The sequence below is a fragment of the Hakea prostrata genome, chromosome 9, assembly GCF_041222555.1.
Source record: "Hakea prostrata isolate BN-2017 chromosome 9, UWA_Hpros_2, whole genome shotgun sequence".
Lineage (NCBI taxonomy): Eukaryota > Viridiplantae > Streptophyta > Magnoliopsida > Proteales > Proteaceae > Hakea > Hakea prostrata.
Genome location: NC_142608.1, coordinates 11,170,445 through 11,190,507, shown reverse-complemented (window position 1 = coordinate 11,190,507; position 20,063 = coordinate 11,170,445). Strand labels below are relative to the sequence as shown.

At 37.2% G+C, this 20,063-nt stretch overlaps 1 protein-coding gene across 4 annotated transcripts; it reads left to right on the top strand.

Moving 5' to 3' along the window:
- Positions 1–1,243: 1,243 nt before the first annotated feature.
- Positions 1,244–15,834, top strand: LOC149004633 (splicing factor U2af large subunit B-like). 4 transcript variants are annotated; one of them, XM_089167814.1, is made up of 18 exons: positions 1,244–1,663; positions 2,718–2,890; positions 3,787–3,900; positions 4,256–4,323; positions 4,948–5,015; positions 5,124–5,165; positions 5,259–5,318; positions 7,176–7,236; positions 7,395–7,507; positions 7,902–8,017; positions 8,520–8,618; positions 8,868–8,943; positions 9,352–9,440; positions 12,030–12,093; positions 12,188–12,286; positions 13,499–13,580; positions 13,969–14,036; positions 14,818–15,802. In XM_089167814.1, the coding sequence occupies exons 1-18, from the start codon at positions 1,526–1,528 to the stop codon at positions 14,947–14,949; spliced, it is 1,662 nt and encodes a 553-aa protein (XP_089023940.1). In that variant the 5' UTR covers positions 1,244–1,525; the 3' UTR covers positions 14,950–15,802. The 4 variants fall into 4 exon arrangements, with proteins under 4 accessions (XP_089023940.1, XP_089023939.1, XP_089023941.1 ...); XM_089167813.1 differs by having other exon boundaries at positions 12,027–12,093; XM_089167816.1 differs by lacking the exons at positions 1,244–1,663; positions 2,718–2,890 and adding an exon at positions 4,596–4,725 and having other exon boundaries at positions 3,789–3,900; positions 12,027–12,093; positions 14,818–15,834.
- The last annotated feature ends 4,229 nt before the right edge of the window (positions 15,835–20,063 follow it).

Genomic DNA, 20,063 nt, shown 5'->3' with positions numbered 1-20,063 from the left:
TGTGAGTAACTTGAAACTTTCAAAAATTAAAAAGTGGACAGTTTTAAAATTTTTCCACTTAAGTGGGCATTCAAGAATATAGGCCCAGCTTAAGTGGGTGCAATGTAAAAAGTTCTATAGTTTTTTTCTTTTTTTGGTATCTGAGGTTCATTTGGGCCAGCTTGCGCTCACCTTGATTACATCCTCAGGGGGGTGCTTGTCGTCCGCAAGGGTCGAACCTATGACCTCTCCACTGAAAAGTATGGATCTTACCACTCTACCAACCATGCATTGACTGAAGCTCTATAGTTTTTCATTGGTCAAGATTTCTTTGTTGCCCAATATTGCTTTATGTCCTCATGCCAACATGGAAACACAAGGTTGTTCAGTTAATAAGACAGACACCTCTTGGTGAAAAGGTTGTGTGCTCGACCTTTGTAGATGGCATGTGTAATATCCCTATCCCCTAATTCCTATGAATAAAACATAAGGATGTTAATTGAGTACCAAAACCGTTTAATCATACCGAACCGTGCCGTCTAAAATCACACCGTTCAAAATTCGGTACGGTATGTACTGAAGCCGAATTTATTCGGTACGGTTCCGGTTTTAGGTACTCATATCATTGATATGTACCGAAATCGTACCGAATTGGTATTGTACCAAATTAAGGAATATAAATTATAATTTTACAATTAAAACACTTTATCTTTACCCTATCCCTAATTCCCTATTTCAGTTTTTTGTTTCATCATTCACTCATCTTCTTAGATTTACTTGTTTTGTCTCTATTAATTAGATTTACTTGCTTTATCTTTGTTAATATCAAATTCTATTAATTGGTCGATCATAATTTCATTAAGATCTTAATGAATTAATAACAAAAGTGGCATAAGTTCATTCGTACCAAAACTATACTACACTAGATACCGTGTTTAAACCATTTTTAATATTGAAACCGTATTGAACTGTTTTTCTAAATACCGAAACTGTACCGTACCGTGTAAATTCGATACTGTACGGTTCTGGTTTTCGGTATTCAAAGTTGGTCTTTAACCGAATTACCGAAACTGTACGCATTGACACCCTTAATTGAAACATGCCCTTGCATAAAAAAGACCTTATCACCCAAGACCGTTGGATGTATTTTGCATTGATGTAGCACAATCTCAACGGTCAGCAGCAGGGCCTCTAGGCAGCGGAGGATTGAAGTCTTTACCGAAACTATTTCTGCCACGTGGTTATACTGCAAGGGCAACGAGTGCAGCACTAGGCATCACTTGGCGCGTGACGCTCAGAACTTCAGAAGCTCGGTTCGAACCGAATGAGAATCTCGGCGTTCGCGTTGGGAGGAGATTAAAGATTTGTAATTCGGACAGGGAACTCCATTAACGATTCGTCGCTGCTGAAGACCTCAATCGTTTACCTGGGGAGGAAAAACAGTCCATTAGGGTTCGTAGGTTAGTGTTTTCTCCGTCTCTAACTTCATCAGTTCAGCCCTCATGCACAAGCAAGTCTAGGGTTAGGGTTTCGGATAGTAGCTGATATGTCTGGTTACGGTAGTCGGTATGATGACAATGGCGAAGGGTACAACTCTTCTGCATCTTATGGGCAGAACAAAGGAAATGATAATGGAGGATCTTCTCCTTACGACGTGTTCGAAGATAGAGACTCGCAACCCAAGGTTAATTTCGTGTATTCTCACACATTATGTTCTGTTTCTCTAGTTATGTTTGTGTTATTGCTTATCGCAGATATTACGTCTATTTCATTTTCTCTCTTTGGGGCTAGGTTTGATTTTGACTTTGATATTTGTCCTATTTTGTTTTGGAATGAAAAGGAATTACTAGTTGAATTTGGTATAACCTTGGATCAAGAAGATGGGATCTTGATTTTATAAATAATAAATAAAATTGGGAAATTTTTTTTCTCAGAACGGAGATTGAAACAGGTGTTCTTTTTGAGGGTGCTGCTATTCTATTTTCTCAGGGGTGCTTTATAGTTGACGCTGATATTTTCAATGATCGGTTCCTCATTTTCTTCAGATGGGGATCTGGATTATATACTCATACAACCTTAAATTTAAATACATGCATGAACACGAACATTTTCTGCCGTTTTGGAACAGAATCTTGTTATATTATCTTATACAAGGGGAACTGTTAAAGGAACTGAAACTGTTAGTTCCCCTTTCTGAATCCAGGCGCCTGTAATGGTGAAAGGGGAAAAGGCATATTGTGGTAGAGAGTAGCTTTTTTTCCCATCCTCCCTCCCAGAGGGAAAACCTTGTCTCTTTAACATAATTCAGTGGAATGCTTTGTTAGCTGTGCCTAAAGTTGAATGTGGTCCCTTTGGGTGTATAGTAAACCTTTTTTCAGGTGTACGAATTTATCACTTGATTGTGAGTTTTGACTTCCACAATCTTCTGATCAAAATTTGCCAATGATTCGATCTTGTGATTTTTTTGTTTTATGGCACCAGGTTGTTTCTGCAATACTTGTCATTGTATCTTTGTTGAATTTGAAATATCTAAACTCTTTTTCATTGCTGTAGAATGTTGTAATATCAAATTTTTTTCTTTATGTACCTAATTTCCATGCTGCGTGCTGATTGATAACTTAGCTCCTACCTGTGGAAATACAAGTGTCTCACATCTCTCCAATCCCAAATTTTGCAATAGGCATCAATGGTTGAATTTACAAGCTAAATTAATTATCTTATTGTACAAATTGTATCAGTATGCTTCCCGTGGATCTGATCATGAAAGATCAAGAACTAGGGAAAGCAATCGGGATAGGGAAAAGGATCGTGACCGGCATCATAGGGACTACAAGGATAGAAGTGTGAGAGAAGAAAGAGGGAGAAATAAATATGATGATTCTGCCCGTCATCGAAGCCATGAATATGACAGGTACATGTTTTCTGAAAAATTGTGTGGGTTGCACTGCTTTTAATTTTATTATTTTTTATATGTTGAATGTTCTATTATTTATTGAGTTTATATGGTTCATGTAGTTAATAATTTGGTTTTAAGTTTTGGTTTATTTGTGATTTCAAGTATACTAGATTTATTCTGTCTCAGTTTCTAATTTCTTTTTGAGGTTTTGAATAAAAGAAAAGACTTTTTAGTTAGGGAAATGGTGTCTTTCTGTTTTAAGAATGGTTTGGAAAGAGGGAAAAAATATTATGATTATGCTTGTCATCGAAGCCATGATTATGACAGGCACATAATGTTTTCTGAAAAATTATGTGGTAGCGCTGCTTTTAATTTTATTACTTTTTACATGTTGAATGTTTTGTAATTTATTGAGTTTATATGGTTCTTGTAGTTAATAATTTGGTTTTAAGTTTTGGTTTATTTGTGATTTCAAGTATACTAGATTTATTCTGTCTCAGTTTCTAATTTCTTTTTGAGGTTTCGAATAAAAGAAAAGACTTTTTAGTTAGGGAAATGGTATCTTTCTCTATTAAGAATAGTTTTGAAAAATTGAACAAATTCAATTCATGTTTTGTTAGAATCAAGTTAACATGGATGAAAAATTGGTGTTGTGAATTAACCGTTGACCACCTAGACTAGGCACATCAATGTTTTGAATTCACAAATGGGTGTGAAATTAGATGATTTATTTCTAGATACTTGGATTTGCCATCTAACATACAAATGACAAACTTTTCATTTAGAAACTTTGCAATGAGCAAAACTACATGGTCTTTCTAATTTTCCCATGGAGTAAGGAGGAAGGAGCCTAACTTATTGACTATTTTCTCAATTCAAATAATATTTATTTGGGTGTCTTTTCTTTGCAGGCACCAGGATTATGATCGAGATAGAGATAGGAGACATAGACATAGATCAAGATCTCATTCAAGAGATAGATCTAGGAACCGATCTCGATCACGCTCTCGATCTCGTTCAAGAAGGTTCTAATTAAGGAGTTCTCTTTAGTTCCATTTATTTCATTTTGCACTGGTTAAATTTAATAATCTTTTTTGTGGGTCAGCAGTTGTGGGCGTCAAGTTTCATGACATTGACTTTGTAGACATTCATTTTTTTATAAAAATTTTCTTCAGACACGTGGGCTTGTATTATTAGATCGCTTTATTATAACAGCCCCATACGGGATTTTGTCTTAGTGGAAATTTTCACCTTTTCTTTTGGAGTTACTCAGAAATTTGTTAGGGTCAATTTTGTTTGGTAGTTTTATTTATTTATTTATTTATTTTTAAAGGTTTTGAGGAATTACAAAGTGGTGTAACTGTATTTTTCTCTATACAGCAAAAGAACAAGTGGTTTTGACATGGCACCACCTGGTACTGCTGTTCTACCTGTTAGTGCTGCTACAGGTCAGTTTGTAGCACTATGCTTTTCCTACCTATCTTTGCATTTTCTTAACTAGCTGATCCATGTTCCCTACATTGTAGGATGGTGGTAATTCCCTTTTATATGTTCATCTTTGCAATCACTAATGTAGCCATTTATGATTAATTTTTTTTCTTTTATGGAGCATTTTTGTACTTAATTAATTATTTCAAGCTGAAACTGAGAACCGTTGTTGTGGTGTTGCTGTTGTGTGTGGTTCTTTGTTTGTGTTGTGTTTATCATTTGGGGTAAGAAGGCAATGTTGGGCTACATGTCCCACTGTGCTACCCATGGCCGTGATCACAGTAGATTTTATGTTCAACGGGGAACCGATGCACCGATCTGCTGGATCTTGTTCGCCTTCAACCGGCAACTTTTGTCATTTGGTAGTCTTACGAAATTTCTCCCAACATCTGCAGTGATGGAATTTATTTATTCTTTTCCTTGAATTGCATTCATTACAGAATAAATCAAGAAGGAATTCTAATAAAATGAAAAGAAGTTGATAACTTCAGTTCTCGTTGTGTTGTTGCTTATCTTGTAGCAGCAACACATCTCAATTCTTTTAATATTGACTTACTTATTTTATGTTCATAATTATTATGCAGGGCAATTGCCAGGGGTTTCTCAGACAACACCTGGAACATTCCCAAACATGTACTCTATGGGAACTCAGGTATGCAAGCTAAGTGTGAGGAATCACAAATGTGTGACCTCGCTTTGTTATCCTAAGGAGTTTTGAGTTGATGCTATAAGCTTATACAAAATTTGATATTTGAATTAGTTTGGGGCTATTCCTGTGCCTATTCAAGCCATGACGCAGCAGGTAATTTTTCTTTCTCTTTCCCTTTTAATTAAAGAATATACCTCCATATTTCTTCAGAACTCCTTATTGATGGCTTTTCCACTTCATACTCAGGCCACAAGGCATGCACGTCGAGTATATGTTGGTGGCCTTCCTCCCATGGCAAATGAGCAGGTAGAAGTCGTACTCCTTGTGTTCCCTTTCTTGTCTCTCACCTCCTAATTACCAATGAAACTTCTATTTAGTTTTGCGGATGTGTCATAATTAGCCTCAGTTTATTGCTTCTCTTTGTGTCCGAGTTCAGTTGGATTTAAAAAATTTCCATTGATTGATAATATCCTAATATTATTTGTGGATATAGCTTTTATTTTCTCCCCTTACCTTGTGGCTTTGTGATAGGTGCAAGTAGGGGTGTCAACGGTGCGGTTTGGGGCTGAAAAACACCTAGCCGAAAACGACCCATTAGCAAAATAACGGTTTCGGGCTGGTTTCGGTTTGGTGCGGTTTGGGTTCAGGCTAACTAACGGTTTAGATTCGGGTTGACTAACGGTTTATGGTGTGTAAGAAAAAGAACAAGAAACAATTGAACATCCTACAACAAAAGCGAAAATTATATGGAAAGCAAAGTTGCTATTGGTCAATTTCCATTAAAAAAACCCACCCATTCTATAGAAATCAAGAACCTAGATATTAAGTAGTAAAATGACTATTTGATCTTTGAATTCATGCTTAATTTTTTTTAATTGTCTATACCAACTACCTAATGGCAATATAATGATTCAAATACTATTTAATGTAAAATTACAAAACGGGTTATAACGGGTTGCGGTTCGGTTTTGGGTTGGTGTGGGCTCCACAACTCTCAACCCAATTACGGCCCATTAAGGTTCGGTTTGGGCTATAACGGGCCGGTGTGGTTCTGTTTTAACGGTTCGGGCTATAAATTGACACCCCTAGGTGCAAGTATGAATATCTTGGTTTTTGTCAGGTTCAGAACTGAGATTTTTTGGATTTGATTTTGAGGTTTCTACCTTGGGTTTCGTTTCTACCAGGCTGAAGCCAAGACAAATCTGAGATCTTTGTCAGTTTTCAACCAAGATTTAATTCGTGGATTTACATGAAAGCTTATCAACATGATGAATCCTAATCCCAAATGAATTAGTAGTGATGCTATGATTCTTGTGGGTCCAATGCGAGTCTGAGTGTACTATTTGGAGTCGTTGACAGAGAACTGGGTCCAAGTTGGGTTTTAGTACTGGATCTGGTAGATTAGCTAGACTTTAATTGGGAAATAATATTGTGATGTATTTCTTGGAAGTTATTTTCATGTTGGGTCATTCTTACTTATATTGGTCACCAACGCATTTGGTAGTGGATCAAAATGGAATGTAACTTGGTCCAACTTTAGTTCCTCTTATCTCTTTCTAGCACAGATCTGAGATTCCTCTCTTTGGTGAGTTCACTCCTTTTCTTTCTTCTGTTCTTCATCATCTTCCTTTATTATCCCCTTTCACTTTGAGTTGGGGTACCAGCAAACTCAAGTACTCAACCCCCACCTCTGCCCTTACCTAGGCAAATTGATGCCCCATACAACCCACTTCCTTCTCCTCTTTGCCCCCTGCAACACCTTTTTACCACACACACTCTCACTTACTGCAACACCTTTCTACAACTCCTTTTGTCCTCGACACACCCACTTCGCTCCTTCAATATGCCTTCATCACTAACTCTGTTCAAACTTATCCCCTTCCTGGGATGTTGACCCACACCACCCATTCAGTCATTTGCTCTTCCATCTCCATTTGCAAACTCCCCTTCCCTCTCCTTTTGCAATGCCCTTCCTTCCCTGATTTTCCACTCCTTTAGTAAAAAATACAACTAGTTACGGGTTACCTTCAAGAACTAGGAACGTGAAAGGTGAGTTTGGCTTGCATTGTTAATGTTGGCCTTTAATCTGACGAACTGTTAAACATTGAGCTTCTACTTGTTTGAACCTTTCTAAATGACTTCCTCTTTGTTCTTCCGAAACAGACAATTGCAACATTTTTTAGCCAGGTTATGGCTGCTATTGGTGGAAATACTGCAGGTCCAGGTTTGTTTAATCCACTTGTTCAATTTTGTATATATGGTCACAGTTAATGTATGAATTTGTAAATCTACACGTTTGTGTTTTTCATTTTAGGTTGTTTCCTCTTTTACTAATGTTAGAGTTGTATTGCTTAGACAAAGTTCATCATCTCATATGTATAGGTGATGCTGTGGTCAATGTGTACATTAATCATGAAAAGAAGTTTGCTTTTGTGGAGATGAGAACTGTTGAAGAGGCAAGTAATGCAATGGCATTAGATGGGATCATATTTGAGGTATGCCAATTCTAGAGTTCAACCTCCTCTTCCCACCCCCCCTCCCTCCTTTTCTTTGTTTGAGTTATAGAGAATTTTAGTTTTATAGGAGAGGATATCAGGCCAAAAGTGAAAGTTGAAAGGATGAGCCCTTTTACATTTGTTGAGAACTGATGTAGAGATAGAAGCACGTCTGCCCTTTTTTGAATACGTCTGCATTATCTGGTTGTTGTTCAGTTCTTTCTTAGTCTAATGTCAAAGTGCTAGTCTTTGGATGGTAATCACCTAAGAGAGAGCTTTACTGTAGAATTGGCGTTTTATTCTACTTCTTTTTCTGTTTATTTATTTATTTCTTTTGTATTTTTTTATACATAAATTGGTGGTTTTACATTTTTCCTGGTGCCTGTCTTGCTAGGGGGTGTCTGTGCGGGTTCGAAGGCCTACTGACTACAACCCTTCATTGGCTGCTGCTCTTGGACCTAGCCATCCAAGCCCTAATCTCAACTTGGGTGCTGTTGGTCTTACACCAGGGTATGTTGCAATTTATTTGTTAAATTAGACTGTAGACCTCCCCTCCTTTTTCTTTTGGATGTGGTTCTTTTTTTTTTTTTTTTTGGGGGGGGGGGGGGGGGGGGAGGATAAGTAATTATTGTGCTTAGTGATTGAAAAAAAGGGCTGGATTTTGAAAGTTGAGTCTATGGAACAACTGTAAGTCACCTTAAGGCTTGCTAAGTATTTGATGAAGTGTATTAGATAACCAAAACTAGTAAGAAAATGTATTATTTGAGATGTTGAACTCCTAATGGGCTTATCCTGGGTTTTCACAGAACAATTTAGCCCTGTAAATCATCGAGCTGTAAATTTTTAATCAAGTTGATTTATTAACTTATTAAGTTTGACTTATGCAGGAGTATTCCATCAGTTTGAATAGTTATTTTTTCTGTTTCTTTCGCCTTTTGTATAGCTAGCTTAATGTGTGTTTGTTCACCTTCTGTACAACCTTATTTAATTTTGACTTGGCTGTGGTTGACAGAGCAATTGGTGGGGCAGAGGGACCAGATCGTATATTTGTTGGTGGATTACCGTATTATTTTACAGAAGCACAAATAAGAGAACTGCTAGAGTCATTTGGGTGTGAGCCAGCTCCTTGCACTTTTTACTGATATTCTAACCCATTTCTTCCGGGCTCTTGCCTGTTGCCATCCATGGCTTCCCCTTGTTGTTAGTCATTTGTACAATGCCTCGTCAAGCATCTCAGATGCACCAATGAATTTGGTTCTCATATGATTGTTTAGTTTTTGTAGTTTTTTTTCTTCCTTTTTTTGGTAAAATAATTATTGTAGTTTTTACTCCTTGCTTTATGATATCAACTTGTTTGCAGGCCGTTGCGGGGATTTGACCTTGTCAAAGATAGAGACACTGGGAACTCGAAAGGTTACGGTTTCTGTGTATACCAGGTTTGTGGAATGAAGTGGTGCAGCTTTTGTCAATTCAAAAACAGTTCTGGATCCTGTGGGCAGTATCTTAGTTGACTTGAAAGGGCCTTAATTCTAAACTGATTTTGTCCACATTGTAGATATGATTCTGTCAGTTGCCTTAACTATCTTTGATTAGTAATAAACCAATTCAACGAATTCTCTGAATAATTAATTTGGTTACTAGAACTCTGCCTTTATACTTTCTTGTGTCCTTTCCATTATTGCAAGACCATTTCTTGTGATGTTAATAAGCGAGGTTGTATTCATTCAGGAGCTGATATCTGTTAATTTGGTTACTGGAACTCTGCCTTTAAACTTTCTTGTGTCCTTTCAATTGTCGGAAGACCATTTCTTGTGATGTTAATAAGCTAGTTTGCTTTCATTCAGGACCCGCAATCGACAGATGTTGCTTGTGCTGCACTTAATGGCCTAAAAATGGGTGATAAGACTCTAACTGTCCGCCGTGCTACTGCCAGGTTGGTGTTTTCTTATTTGAGGAATCATGGAAATGGTGAATAGCCCAACTTGATTTTTAAAGCATATTTTGTGAGACTAATTAATAATTTCCATTCTGTAGGTGCTTACCTTGTTTAACTCATGGTTTGATAATTCAGACAAACTTCCTTACTTTTTGGGAGCAAAATAAGAATAAAAGAACCAAGATAGTCCATTATCTGGCACACGGCAAATTGGATGAGCACAAATTTCTCGAAAGAGTAGCTCCCAAAATGCCTGCGCCTATATTCCAAGGTCCGGCCTAAACTGATATTGAAGTGGCAAGATGGCACTTTAAAAATCTAGGGATATGGAAAGGTGGATAAATGATGTGAAGGGCTAGGGTTACTAAGAGGATTTCCTCAGAATTAGGATTCCCCAGAATATTCCAACAAATAATGGTAAAATACTATAGAAAGGTTTTGGGGATGTTGTGGAGCTCTAAGGACAAGCTAGGAATTAACTAATTTTGCATGGGTTGGGTTTGGGATTATTATGATTTTTCCCAAATCTTTATGGGATGGATTTTGAGATATCCAAAAATCACCCTAGGATTGTTGACGGGGGCGAAGAATGAGATAATTTGGATGATTGGGTGAGGTTTAGAGTAGCTTGAGGGGATGATTCCAAAGATGGGAGAATTTAAGGTTTTGGGCAATCTTACTGGATCTTTTTCCTTTCTTTCCCTCCTTTTTCTTTTCTCTTCTTTTCTTTTGTTGTCTTTTCCTTTTCTTATTTCTTCTTTGCTATTTTCTCAGATCTGCTGCAAGTCAGATAGGTGAGGGAAAGAGAGTCCGAGAGAGAGGGGATGGGATGGAGGTTGCCACAAGGCCTGGGAAAGGTGGGGGTAGGGCTGGGATAAGGGTGTCGGAGGGGTTGGGGAGGCTGCTGCTGTGTTGCGGCAGCAGGGGGGAGGGGACTAAAGTGGTGTGCAGAACAGGGGAGGGGACTAAAGTGGTGCAGAACAGGGGAGGGGGTTAGGAGGTGATTGTAGGGATGAGGGAGAGGGGCTGGAAGGTCTAAAGGAGTTGGGGGAGGTTGCTGCTTTACTGCAGCAGGGGAAGGGGAGGGGGAAGGCTGCGATGGAGGGGGAGGTGTCTTATAGGGCTTGCATTGGGGTAGGGAGGTGGGCAGGGTGTGTGGATGTTGTACTTGTTAAGGCTGTTGTGGTTGTCAATGGCTGCTGGAAATTGTTGAAGGCTGTAGAGAGATGCAAGAACTTGATGAAGCTTGAAGGAGGGTGCTGAATATTGAAGAAGAAACTTACTAACATCCGCCATGGCCCCCTCAATAGGAACCATGGTCCTTAACTCAATTACTTTTCAATGTTTCATTCAATAATCATAATTAACTTACGAAGAAAGAGTAAGCCTTAATTTATAGCCTACTAAAAGAACTTGACACTAAGTGGGATTCCTTTATAGGTTAAGATCCCACCACAATAATCACAACCATTGAACTGAAAACTAAAAGATCTAAGGGTCCCTGATAGACACGCTGAATTGAAAGTTTAATTGACTTAGACTAATCAAGGAAATTCACTTGAAAAAGAACTTAGGACTCAACTATTAACTCAACCACTAACTCGAAGTAAGACTTCTTAATCAAATTGGACTCTAGAATTAAATCTGAATTTCTGGAATTAATTCCAGTAACTAGGTAGGGCCGAAAATGCCTAGAATACCTTTCCTAGAGGGTTTGGCCAGACTATGGAGGCTTTTTCGGTGCATCTTGTGGGCCCCACTTAGGGTTTCGGCCACACATCAATAAAATACATTGCAGAACCTATTCCAATGAACTAAGGGATACTTGGTTAATTTTGGTTATGCAATTTGACCTGGGGCTAATTCAAACCTTAACCTGTTTTTCCAAGTGTCAGAATCATCAAATTATCCTGCCACAATATCCAATTGTCCATTTCTCTGTGGGGACACTGTAAGTTTCATTGGAAGTTTAGAAATACTGGTGTACGACATTTTTTTGTGAAGTTAGATAACTTAGATTTTTATTTTTATTTTTTTGCTTTTAATTTTGGTGAGATGCATTTGTGACATGGAAAGGTTGAGAATTTGTAGGGGGGAAAAAGTTCCTGGAGTTAATACTTCCCATGACTGAGTAGCTTTCCATGTTAGCTGGGTTTATCATAAGCAAAAACTGATGCTTAATTGCTTAGTACCTAGCATCATTTTCAGTTTTTCCTTCAGAAATATATTGACTTGGCCTAGAAACATGTTAAGCTACTTGTTCAAGTGGGTGACAGTGCATGCTTCCACAAAGTGAATTTGATAAACAAAGAGTTGACAAGAGGATTGAACTCCCTTTGTAGTACTGACACAGCAGATATATTAATGTTTTAAGTATACCATGTTAGACAGGATGAGATACATGTTGGCAGGTTGTTATTGGTGGGTATTTGCTACTTTTCGTTGACAGACTCTAAATTCTGATATTTGGCTTCTTAGAGATACAAGAAAAACTCTGAAATGGAATATATTGTCATGTTTATGTTGAGATATAGAAACCTCAGACTCATACTATTGCCTAAGAGACTTCTTAATTCACTCCAGCAGCATGCAGGCAAAACCAGATCAGGAAATTATATTAGCACAAGCCCAGCAGCAGCTCGCTATGCATGTAAAGTAACTAGTACCTTCCCATTTTGTTCTTTTTGGGTTCTGTAATATCTTTTCTCCAGGACTCTTAATTAATGTATAGTCTTGGATTCTAGAAAATAGCCTTGCAGGTTGGTGGCGTAAATGTACCGGAAACTGCAATGGCACCTATGGGTCCTATGGAGACTCCAACGAGAGTAGTTTGCTTGACTGAGGTAATATATTTTGCTGTACAAGCCACATCTATACTTTCTGTGGGTCTTTGGAACTACTGTAGCTTCTGTCAGCCAGTCTCGCAGAACTCATGCTTTAGCTGGCAAAACATGTCTAACCCATAATTTGGGTTGGCTTCAGTTGAGGCCTTAGGCTGAGGGGCATATTGCGTGCAAAGATGCTAAAAGCGAAATAAGGAAATAAAGATATAGTGCTGAGATCTGCAGGAAGAGGCTTGGTTTGGTCTACATAGCTCCCTTGTTTTTACTTCTATTAAGAAAGGGCGTATTGCATTTGAAGACACTAAAGGAAAAGAAGGGGGAAACGAGAAGTAGGGTGTGGGGGGAATAAAGATACAGGAGATGAGACCTGCAGGGAAGAGGCTTTGCGCAGTTTACATAGCTTCCTTGTTCTCTTTGATTTAATTTACAGAAGTCGTCTAAGTTGTTTGCAACTTATTGTACTCTACGCTGACCCAAGGGAGTCTGGTTGCTCCCCTTGAGGGTGGTATGTAACACTAACCCCCCAACCTCTCCCACTGTACAATCAAGGTGGGTGCCAGCTTGTTAGCTTTGAGAGGTGGGGGTCCAACCTGATTGTGTGGCAGAGGGTGGGGTTAGTGTAATACACTTCCCTTGGCTTCAACAGGTGGGGTTCCAACTTGATTGTGTGGTGGAGAGGGTGGGGGTTAGTGTTATACACTTCCCTCAAGATAATCCCAACTCAACTCAAAATCCATAAAAAAAACACCCCACTTAGGTAAATTGGAGTACTGGACTGGTTAGACACACAGCAATCTAAACTTTTTTTTCATTTGCTTTTTGGGACATGGGTTGAGGTGCAAATGGGGGTCCAGAGGGTTCCAATCATATTTATACCTTACCTGTGTTTGTTTCAGTTCTGTTACACCTGGGTGTGGTATCTATGGTTTGCCCAATTCACCAGATTCGTCTCATGGGGTTGCAGCTTGAATTTTTTGGCAGGCAAATAAATGGCAATGTAACAGACTAACAGGAACTTTCTTTTTTCAATTTTTACTTGATGTACTAGTATTCGTAGTGATCCTAGTATGGATTTTTTTTGCATATGAACCCATCCCAGCTATGAATTTTCCAAGACAGTGTACTTGGGTTATTTGGGTTTATTGGCTCCATGAGGTGGTATTTGTATCTTGAGTTTTACATGTTATTGCTTTCTGTTTCTATGCCAAAAAGGTAGTAGTGGCTGATGAGCTTAGGGATGATGAAGAGTATGAAGAAATTTTGGAGGACATGAGGGAAGAAGGCGGGAAGTTTGGTATGTACCTTTTCCTTGGATTATTTCTCTTTTCTTCTCATCTAAAAATTAAATCTCACTTCATGCCTCTTTATGTTATGTATTTGACGTAGAAGGGTTGCTAATGGCCTTCCGTTGCCATTTATTTTACCTAGATGTTCATTGCATTTGATCTTGTAAAATATCCTTCTCAAATGTAATGAGACCAGATTGAGGAGGTTTGAACTCTGAACTGGCATTATCATGGTTTAAACCAATAAGACCATTTCTCAAGCTAGGGAAGTAGTAGCATTTTTCAAATACTGTGAGTTTTTATCTTAGGCCCCAGCCACAAAAGAGAGATTGCTATTGCTAGTATTGCTAGTACTGACTGTATATTTATTTTTTTTTGAATGGCTGGATGAATCAGGGTCCTTGGTGAATGTTCTGATCCCTCGACCAAATCCAAGTGGACTACCAACCCCTGGTATTGGAAAGGTACTGATGATATTTTCTGCTATGCCTTGTTGTGGCTGATCCTTTTTGCAAACTTGATGGGTGTCAATTCTACCATTTCCTAATCGAACATTGTACTCAAGTTTGTTGGAGAAAAAGAGAATTAGGTTAACTAAACATGATGGATAACTACTAGTGTTGGATGTTGATGAATATTGCTATGCTGATTCTTGCTCGGTTCTGTTGCCCCGCTACAATTTGATGGAACCCGTCTGAGCTTGCTTTCTCTAACAACAAAACCTTTACATGCAGTAAAATATTAAGTTGTCGTGTTGCTGTTGGATTGTATTTCAGTTTGTAAAAGACACCTAATTGCAACTAGCTAAATCAGATCCGTCCGTTTTGTGTTCAGGGATACCTGATGAAGTCAGTTGTGGCTTAACAGTCATCTAGGTATTATTATCAAATATTTCCATCTTTTAGTGTGCACAATGTGTACATAAAAAGATGATTGGTCATTTCCCTCGGGCAATCTAGTGTACACTACTGTGCATTATCTGCCCTTGTATGTTACAGTTGACCATAATTTGTGGGTTCACTAAAGTTTGACGCGGATTGTGAGTGAGGGACTGTGTTCTGGGATGCAAGCTTAGGTTTACTTCATTCAAAAAAACAAAGTTTTTGAATGGCCATTTTACCTCTTAGTTCTTAACGGCCTGTTATAATGCCACTCAGTATTGTTTGTTCAATGTTTGTCTGCTGCTCGGTAATTTGTTTTTTATTGGTAATATACTTTGGTTATGTGTTGGGGATGCCCTTTCAGGTGTTCTTGGAATATACAGACACTGCTGGTTCTGCCAAGGCCAAGGCTGCTCTTAATGGGAGGAAATTTGGAGGCAGAACTGTTGTCGCCATTTATTATCCTGAAGAGAATTATTCTAATAGAGACCTATGATGACCAATAGGATTAGGTACTCTATTTTTTTCTTCTTCTTTTTTCCCCCCCAAATGGTTTCAGAATTCCTCTGTATAGTGTCAACTCTTAGTAGTTGATTAGAAAGATCAGAATTACAAGATTTGTTGTAATAGTTAGTAATATAATTCTATCATTCTATGTTATGTTTTTCAAATCTGTTTTTTACATTTGATGAAATATTGTAACAAACTTTAGCAGTGTCGTGATCGTGCTGTTAATCTTGGGAAGGCATATTTGAGATATTTTATTGCCTAGTAGCAGGTATACGGGTAATATGGGATGAGTTTTAACATTATTTTGGGTGAAGGTTCTCTGAGCCAGTAATGTGGAGAGAGAGCTAGCAACTGCATGACAAGGAATGATTGTGGTATCCTTAAACGTACATCATTTTTGCCGCACCTGATTGGTGTGCTTTGTTTAACACACCAATCATCTGTAACAACATACATCAATGCATTTGAATCTAATGTCTACAAAGCCATGGTTTTTTCGTTGAGTCTGAAAAATTGGTCGTATTCAACTGAAATGGTGCGGTTTGGGACACAGCCAGTTCTGGGGTATTTATAGGGGCTGCTCGAAAGTTTGCGGAAGCTTTCGTCTTGAACATTTTGATCCTATCTTCTGGCAAGGGAGGTCAGGTGATGAGTTGGCTCAGTTGTTTGGTGTGATGTCCCGTTAGAGCTTATTTCTACGACCAACAGGCGTTGTGTAGGGAATGCCGAGAGCTTGGTATGCCAGAATGGTGACTGCAGGGGAGGGGAGAGTGAGAACTGAGGAGGAGATGCATTTTGGGTGGAGAAGGTGATGGTGGCAATGGAAGTGGATTTGGCGGCAACATCAAGTTAAACTTGGAATGGAGGGGATGCTTGTTGGGGGGTTTTTGGATACTGACCTACTTGGAGGAATCTGGAAAAGAAGGAAGAGACACTGACACTTGTGAGAGAAGGATAATGGAGTGATTACCCAAAAGAGAAAAAGAAAAAAAAAAAAAAAAAGGATAATGGAGTGTATATCAGTTGCATTCGGGTGCTTTAATGATCATTCTTCCAATTGGTGTACAAGAGAAATAGGATTTAGAAGTGAACTATTATGTTCTAAGGGCTGTTGTAAAAAAATTATCTGTTTGGTTAGCCTCAAATCTATTGAAGTTCGTAGAGTTCCGTTGGATTACTTCGCGTGAATCCGAAAATTTAATCGATTTTATACTTAATGGCGGAATCCATGGATTTCACCAACTATCCAAGAATGACTTAGGGCCTGTTTGGTTACATAAATCTAGATATTTCAAATTTTGGGGTTTTGAATCCGAGAATTATCCCCCTGGGGGGTGTAAAATTTTTTTTCTTTTTTTTTATTTTTTCCCCTTTTCACTAAAACCAAAAGTTTGTATATTTTGGTGTGGGGGGGGGGCCGAGGGTTAAAAAAACAATACACTATTCACGCTAACAAAAAGTGAAATCTCTGGATTTCACGAATCTAAGAATGTTTTACAATCAAACATGTATAAATCTCTGATTCATGAATCCAGGGATTTGAAATCTTTGGATTCAGACAACCAAACAGCTCCTAAAGCATTCATCAGGACAAGAGGACCCATAGAGATCATCTGCATGTACTTAACTACGTTTTCTTTGTTTTTTTTTTTTGGTAGAACGTTTTCTTTGTTTCTACAAGTACTCTTCCCGTGTAAATTGAAAAAAGAAAAGAAAAGAGTGTTTTCCAATCTCTATGTTGCCCAACTTATATTACATGTTATCCACACCATATTTAGTAAATTCGGGAATGGCAATAGTACGAATACATAAGCAAATAGTAAGGCCATACAACGAATGATACGTTTTTTAATAAATTGGCTCAATAAGTCGTGTACGACAATCATATTTTATGTGTATAATACGTGTTTTAATAGACTAGTACAGGAGCAAAAAATTCAGGGGAGGATGGGGTTTTGTCTCTTCAAAAATCAATACAAATTGATTTTTTGCTGTTAATTCAAATTTCTTATGCCTACATAAATTAAAAAACAATAGATAAAACTTAATTTGAGATCATTTTTCATTATTTTGGATCTTTACATCGAAGACAAACAATGAAAATATATATAAAAATAACATTTATCACATAACTCATAAGTCATAACTAAAAAGCATTGTTTAAAGAAAGAAAAACAATTATTTGTTGCATAATGACAACATTTTAAATCCACATGATGCGTCTAAAATCTGCTCAGCCCTTAGATCTCTTGAGAATGACCTGCAAAAACAAGCGTCATATATGGCCTGACCGCTGGGATCGGGAGTCCACCTCCGAAGGCTAAGTCAGTTGATGAACTTAATTACAAATGGCTCTGCTAGAGCATAGAGCTAAGTAATAAATAATGAGAATACGATTCAGATTATATGTGTGTATCTCCCTCCTCCTTGTGAGTAGGTGATGTCTTATATAGAGTGTACCTTCGAATCTCCTTTGTTGGATGTATTTGAACCTTCTTTGAATAGTCGTTGGATCTTAGCAGATAGATCCGTTGAGTGATAGACTTCTACTAGTTTGGACTAGTAGATGACTCCTATGATAATACGATCATTATCTGGTGGTTTTCTATATGATAACGATGAGTGACAGCCGCCGAATACTGCTAGCCGTCTTTAGGTTGATTAACCTATTCCAATCGTATCAGATTAGGGCGTGCTTGTGACTGAGTTAGTTTTCTTCCTCAGCAAGCTATCTCCCGGACCCGGTTCGCTCGGAAGCGAGTCGATTCCTTTCATCCCGACCGGAGTCGAGGATTGAACCAAGTTTGAACCAGGTTCGGTTATATTTTCTCCATATCACCACAAAATATTATTTTACTAATAAAAAGAAATCTAATTATCTATGTCAGATGATGATTGTAGAATCATATGTAAAAAGAATACTAAAGATAATGGACAGTTAATTTAAAGTACGAATGTAGATTGGAGTATCAATATCATGAGAATAAAGTGAATGCATGAGTAACTAATTCTTTTATTCAAATTTTTTCTTATGCATATTCTTTTATTCTAACTATTTTTCTTAAAAGACAACTAAATATTCAGTAAATCAAAACGTGTTTACAAGACATTGTGTGGTTGTTCTATGCTATTTAGGGGTTAAATTTGACCTCCATTCTAATTTATCTTGACATTCATAAGGTGTTTATGGTATAGAATGAAAATCCAAAACATTAACATAAATAGTTTATGAAAAAGGAAATAAGTTATTTATTGACGATGAAAAAGTTGTGGGTTTTGAGAGTTGTCGCTTGTAAGTGAAGGAAAAATAGAAAAGAGAAAAAGAAAACAATGGAAATGAATAGAATTTTGGGTTCCTATTTTCAATTTTTTTCTTCTAAAAAAGCTACAAAAAACTAATTAATATGCCAATTAATACACCAATTAAAACGACAATTAATAAGAAAATCAATACGATTACGTTTAAAAATCGGGTACGACATTAAGTGTATGTTAAATGTACGAAAAAATGTTGTTTTTTCAATTATACGTTCGAATACACATTAATATGACAATTATAACTTTTTTTTCCCGCTAAAATGATCATTATATCAAGCGAAGAAGAAATATTAAAAATATATTAATTAATACCTTATAAGGAACCATTCTCCCTTACTCGCAACAACTGTTACCCCCAATACACCTTTCTTCACTGGTTCCTACTCAGATTAGAAAAAAACTAATTTATAAAACGAAATCTAGGACGTCTAGACATCAAGTTCATTAAGGATTGAAGCTGACCAATGAATGTTAATAACGAAGTTCATCCCCCAATTTGCCAAAAAATCTGCCACAGTATTAGTTTCACGATAGCAATATGAAATCTTCCAATCTATAGTCAACAAATATTCTTGTAACTCTCTCCACATATGAAAGATATACCAATGTATTTTCTTCTGCTGTATTAAAATCACCACAACTTTTGAATCACTTTTTACCAAAAGCTTTGTAATTTGTGAATGCCTTGCTTAACGTAATCCGTGAATGAAAGTTTCCAATTCAGCCTTAAAGTTGGTTTTAACATCTAAAAAAATACTGAAATTGAAAACCACTACAATAACTTCATTTCGAAATACTCCTATATCGTCAGACCTTCCTGGATTGCCTAAAAAAGACCTATAAATATTTAGTTTAACCCTACCTGCAGCAGGAGGACACCAAAATTTTTTTTGTGGAGGAGCAGCACTAAAGACAGAGAAGTGAAGGCCCAGTCTTCTTGCATCCGAAAAAATGGTAAGAGTTACTTTTCTCCAATCCATTCATTTTAAAATGACAATTAATAACTAATTATGACCCATACTAGTGAACTTTGAAATATTATAAAAAACCCAACTATACTTGTTGACCATTATCTTTTAAGTGTTCAAATTTTAAAATGTGTTGAAGGCTTGAGGTCTATTGAAAGTTCAAGGATGCCCCAACCGAGGTTTTCTCTGGAAAAGAAAGTCAGCGTCCCAGGGAGATCCGAGCCAACGCTACGATTTTCTCTACAAGTCAACGCAACGGCTCATCAGGAGTGTCGGTACCGGAGGATATCGATACGCAGTGTCGTCCTCCTTGCCTTCTTCTACATTATATTTCATTGAGTGAAGTTATTCTTTATTGGATTAAATAGGTCAAAACCACTCAGTTGTATCCTCCATCCAGCAAACGAATCAATCTACTTCAACAGCAAAATGAATATCTCAACACCGTCAGTTTTTTTTCCAAGTAAATAGTTTATTTACTTCAATAATTTTTTTTAATAGAATAATTATTTCAATAATTAGTTCAGTACAACTATACAAATATACAATATTAGAAAAAAATAATTAATTCAATTGGTTGAATAATAAATTAAATAAATAAAAAGTTATCTCCTCGTTTTCTAAAAGAATAAAATGAGAGAAAATATTTATTACTTAAATAATTAGTTCAATGTAATGTAAAAAAAATAAAATAGTTCAATAATAAAATTGAAAAATTTTCCATTGGTTCATGCGGTCATGATTTTTTAAGGTTTTCTAGAAAGAATGGTAAAAAAATTGCAAGAGAGAAGAATTTTTTTTCTCCTTGAGAAAC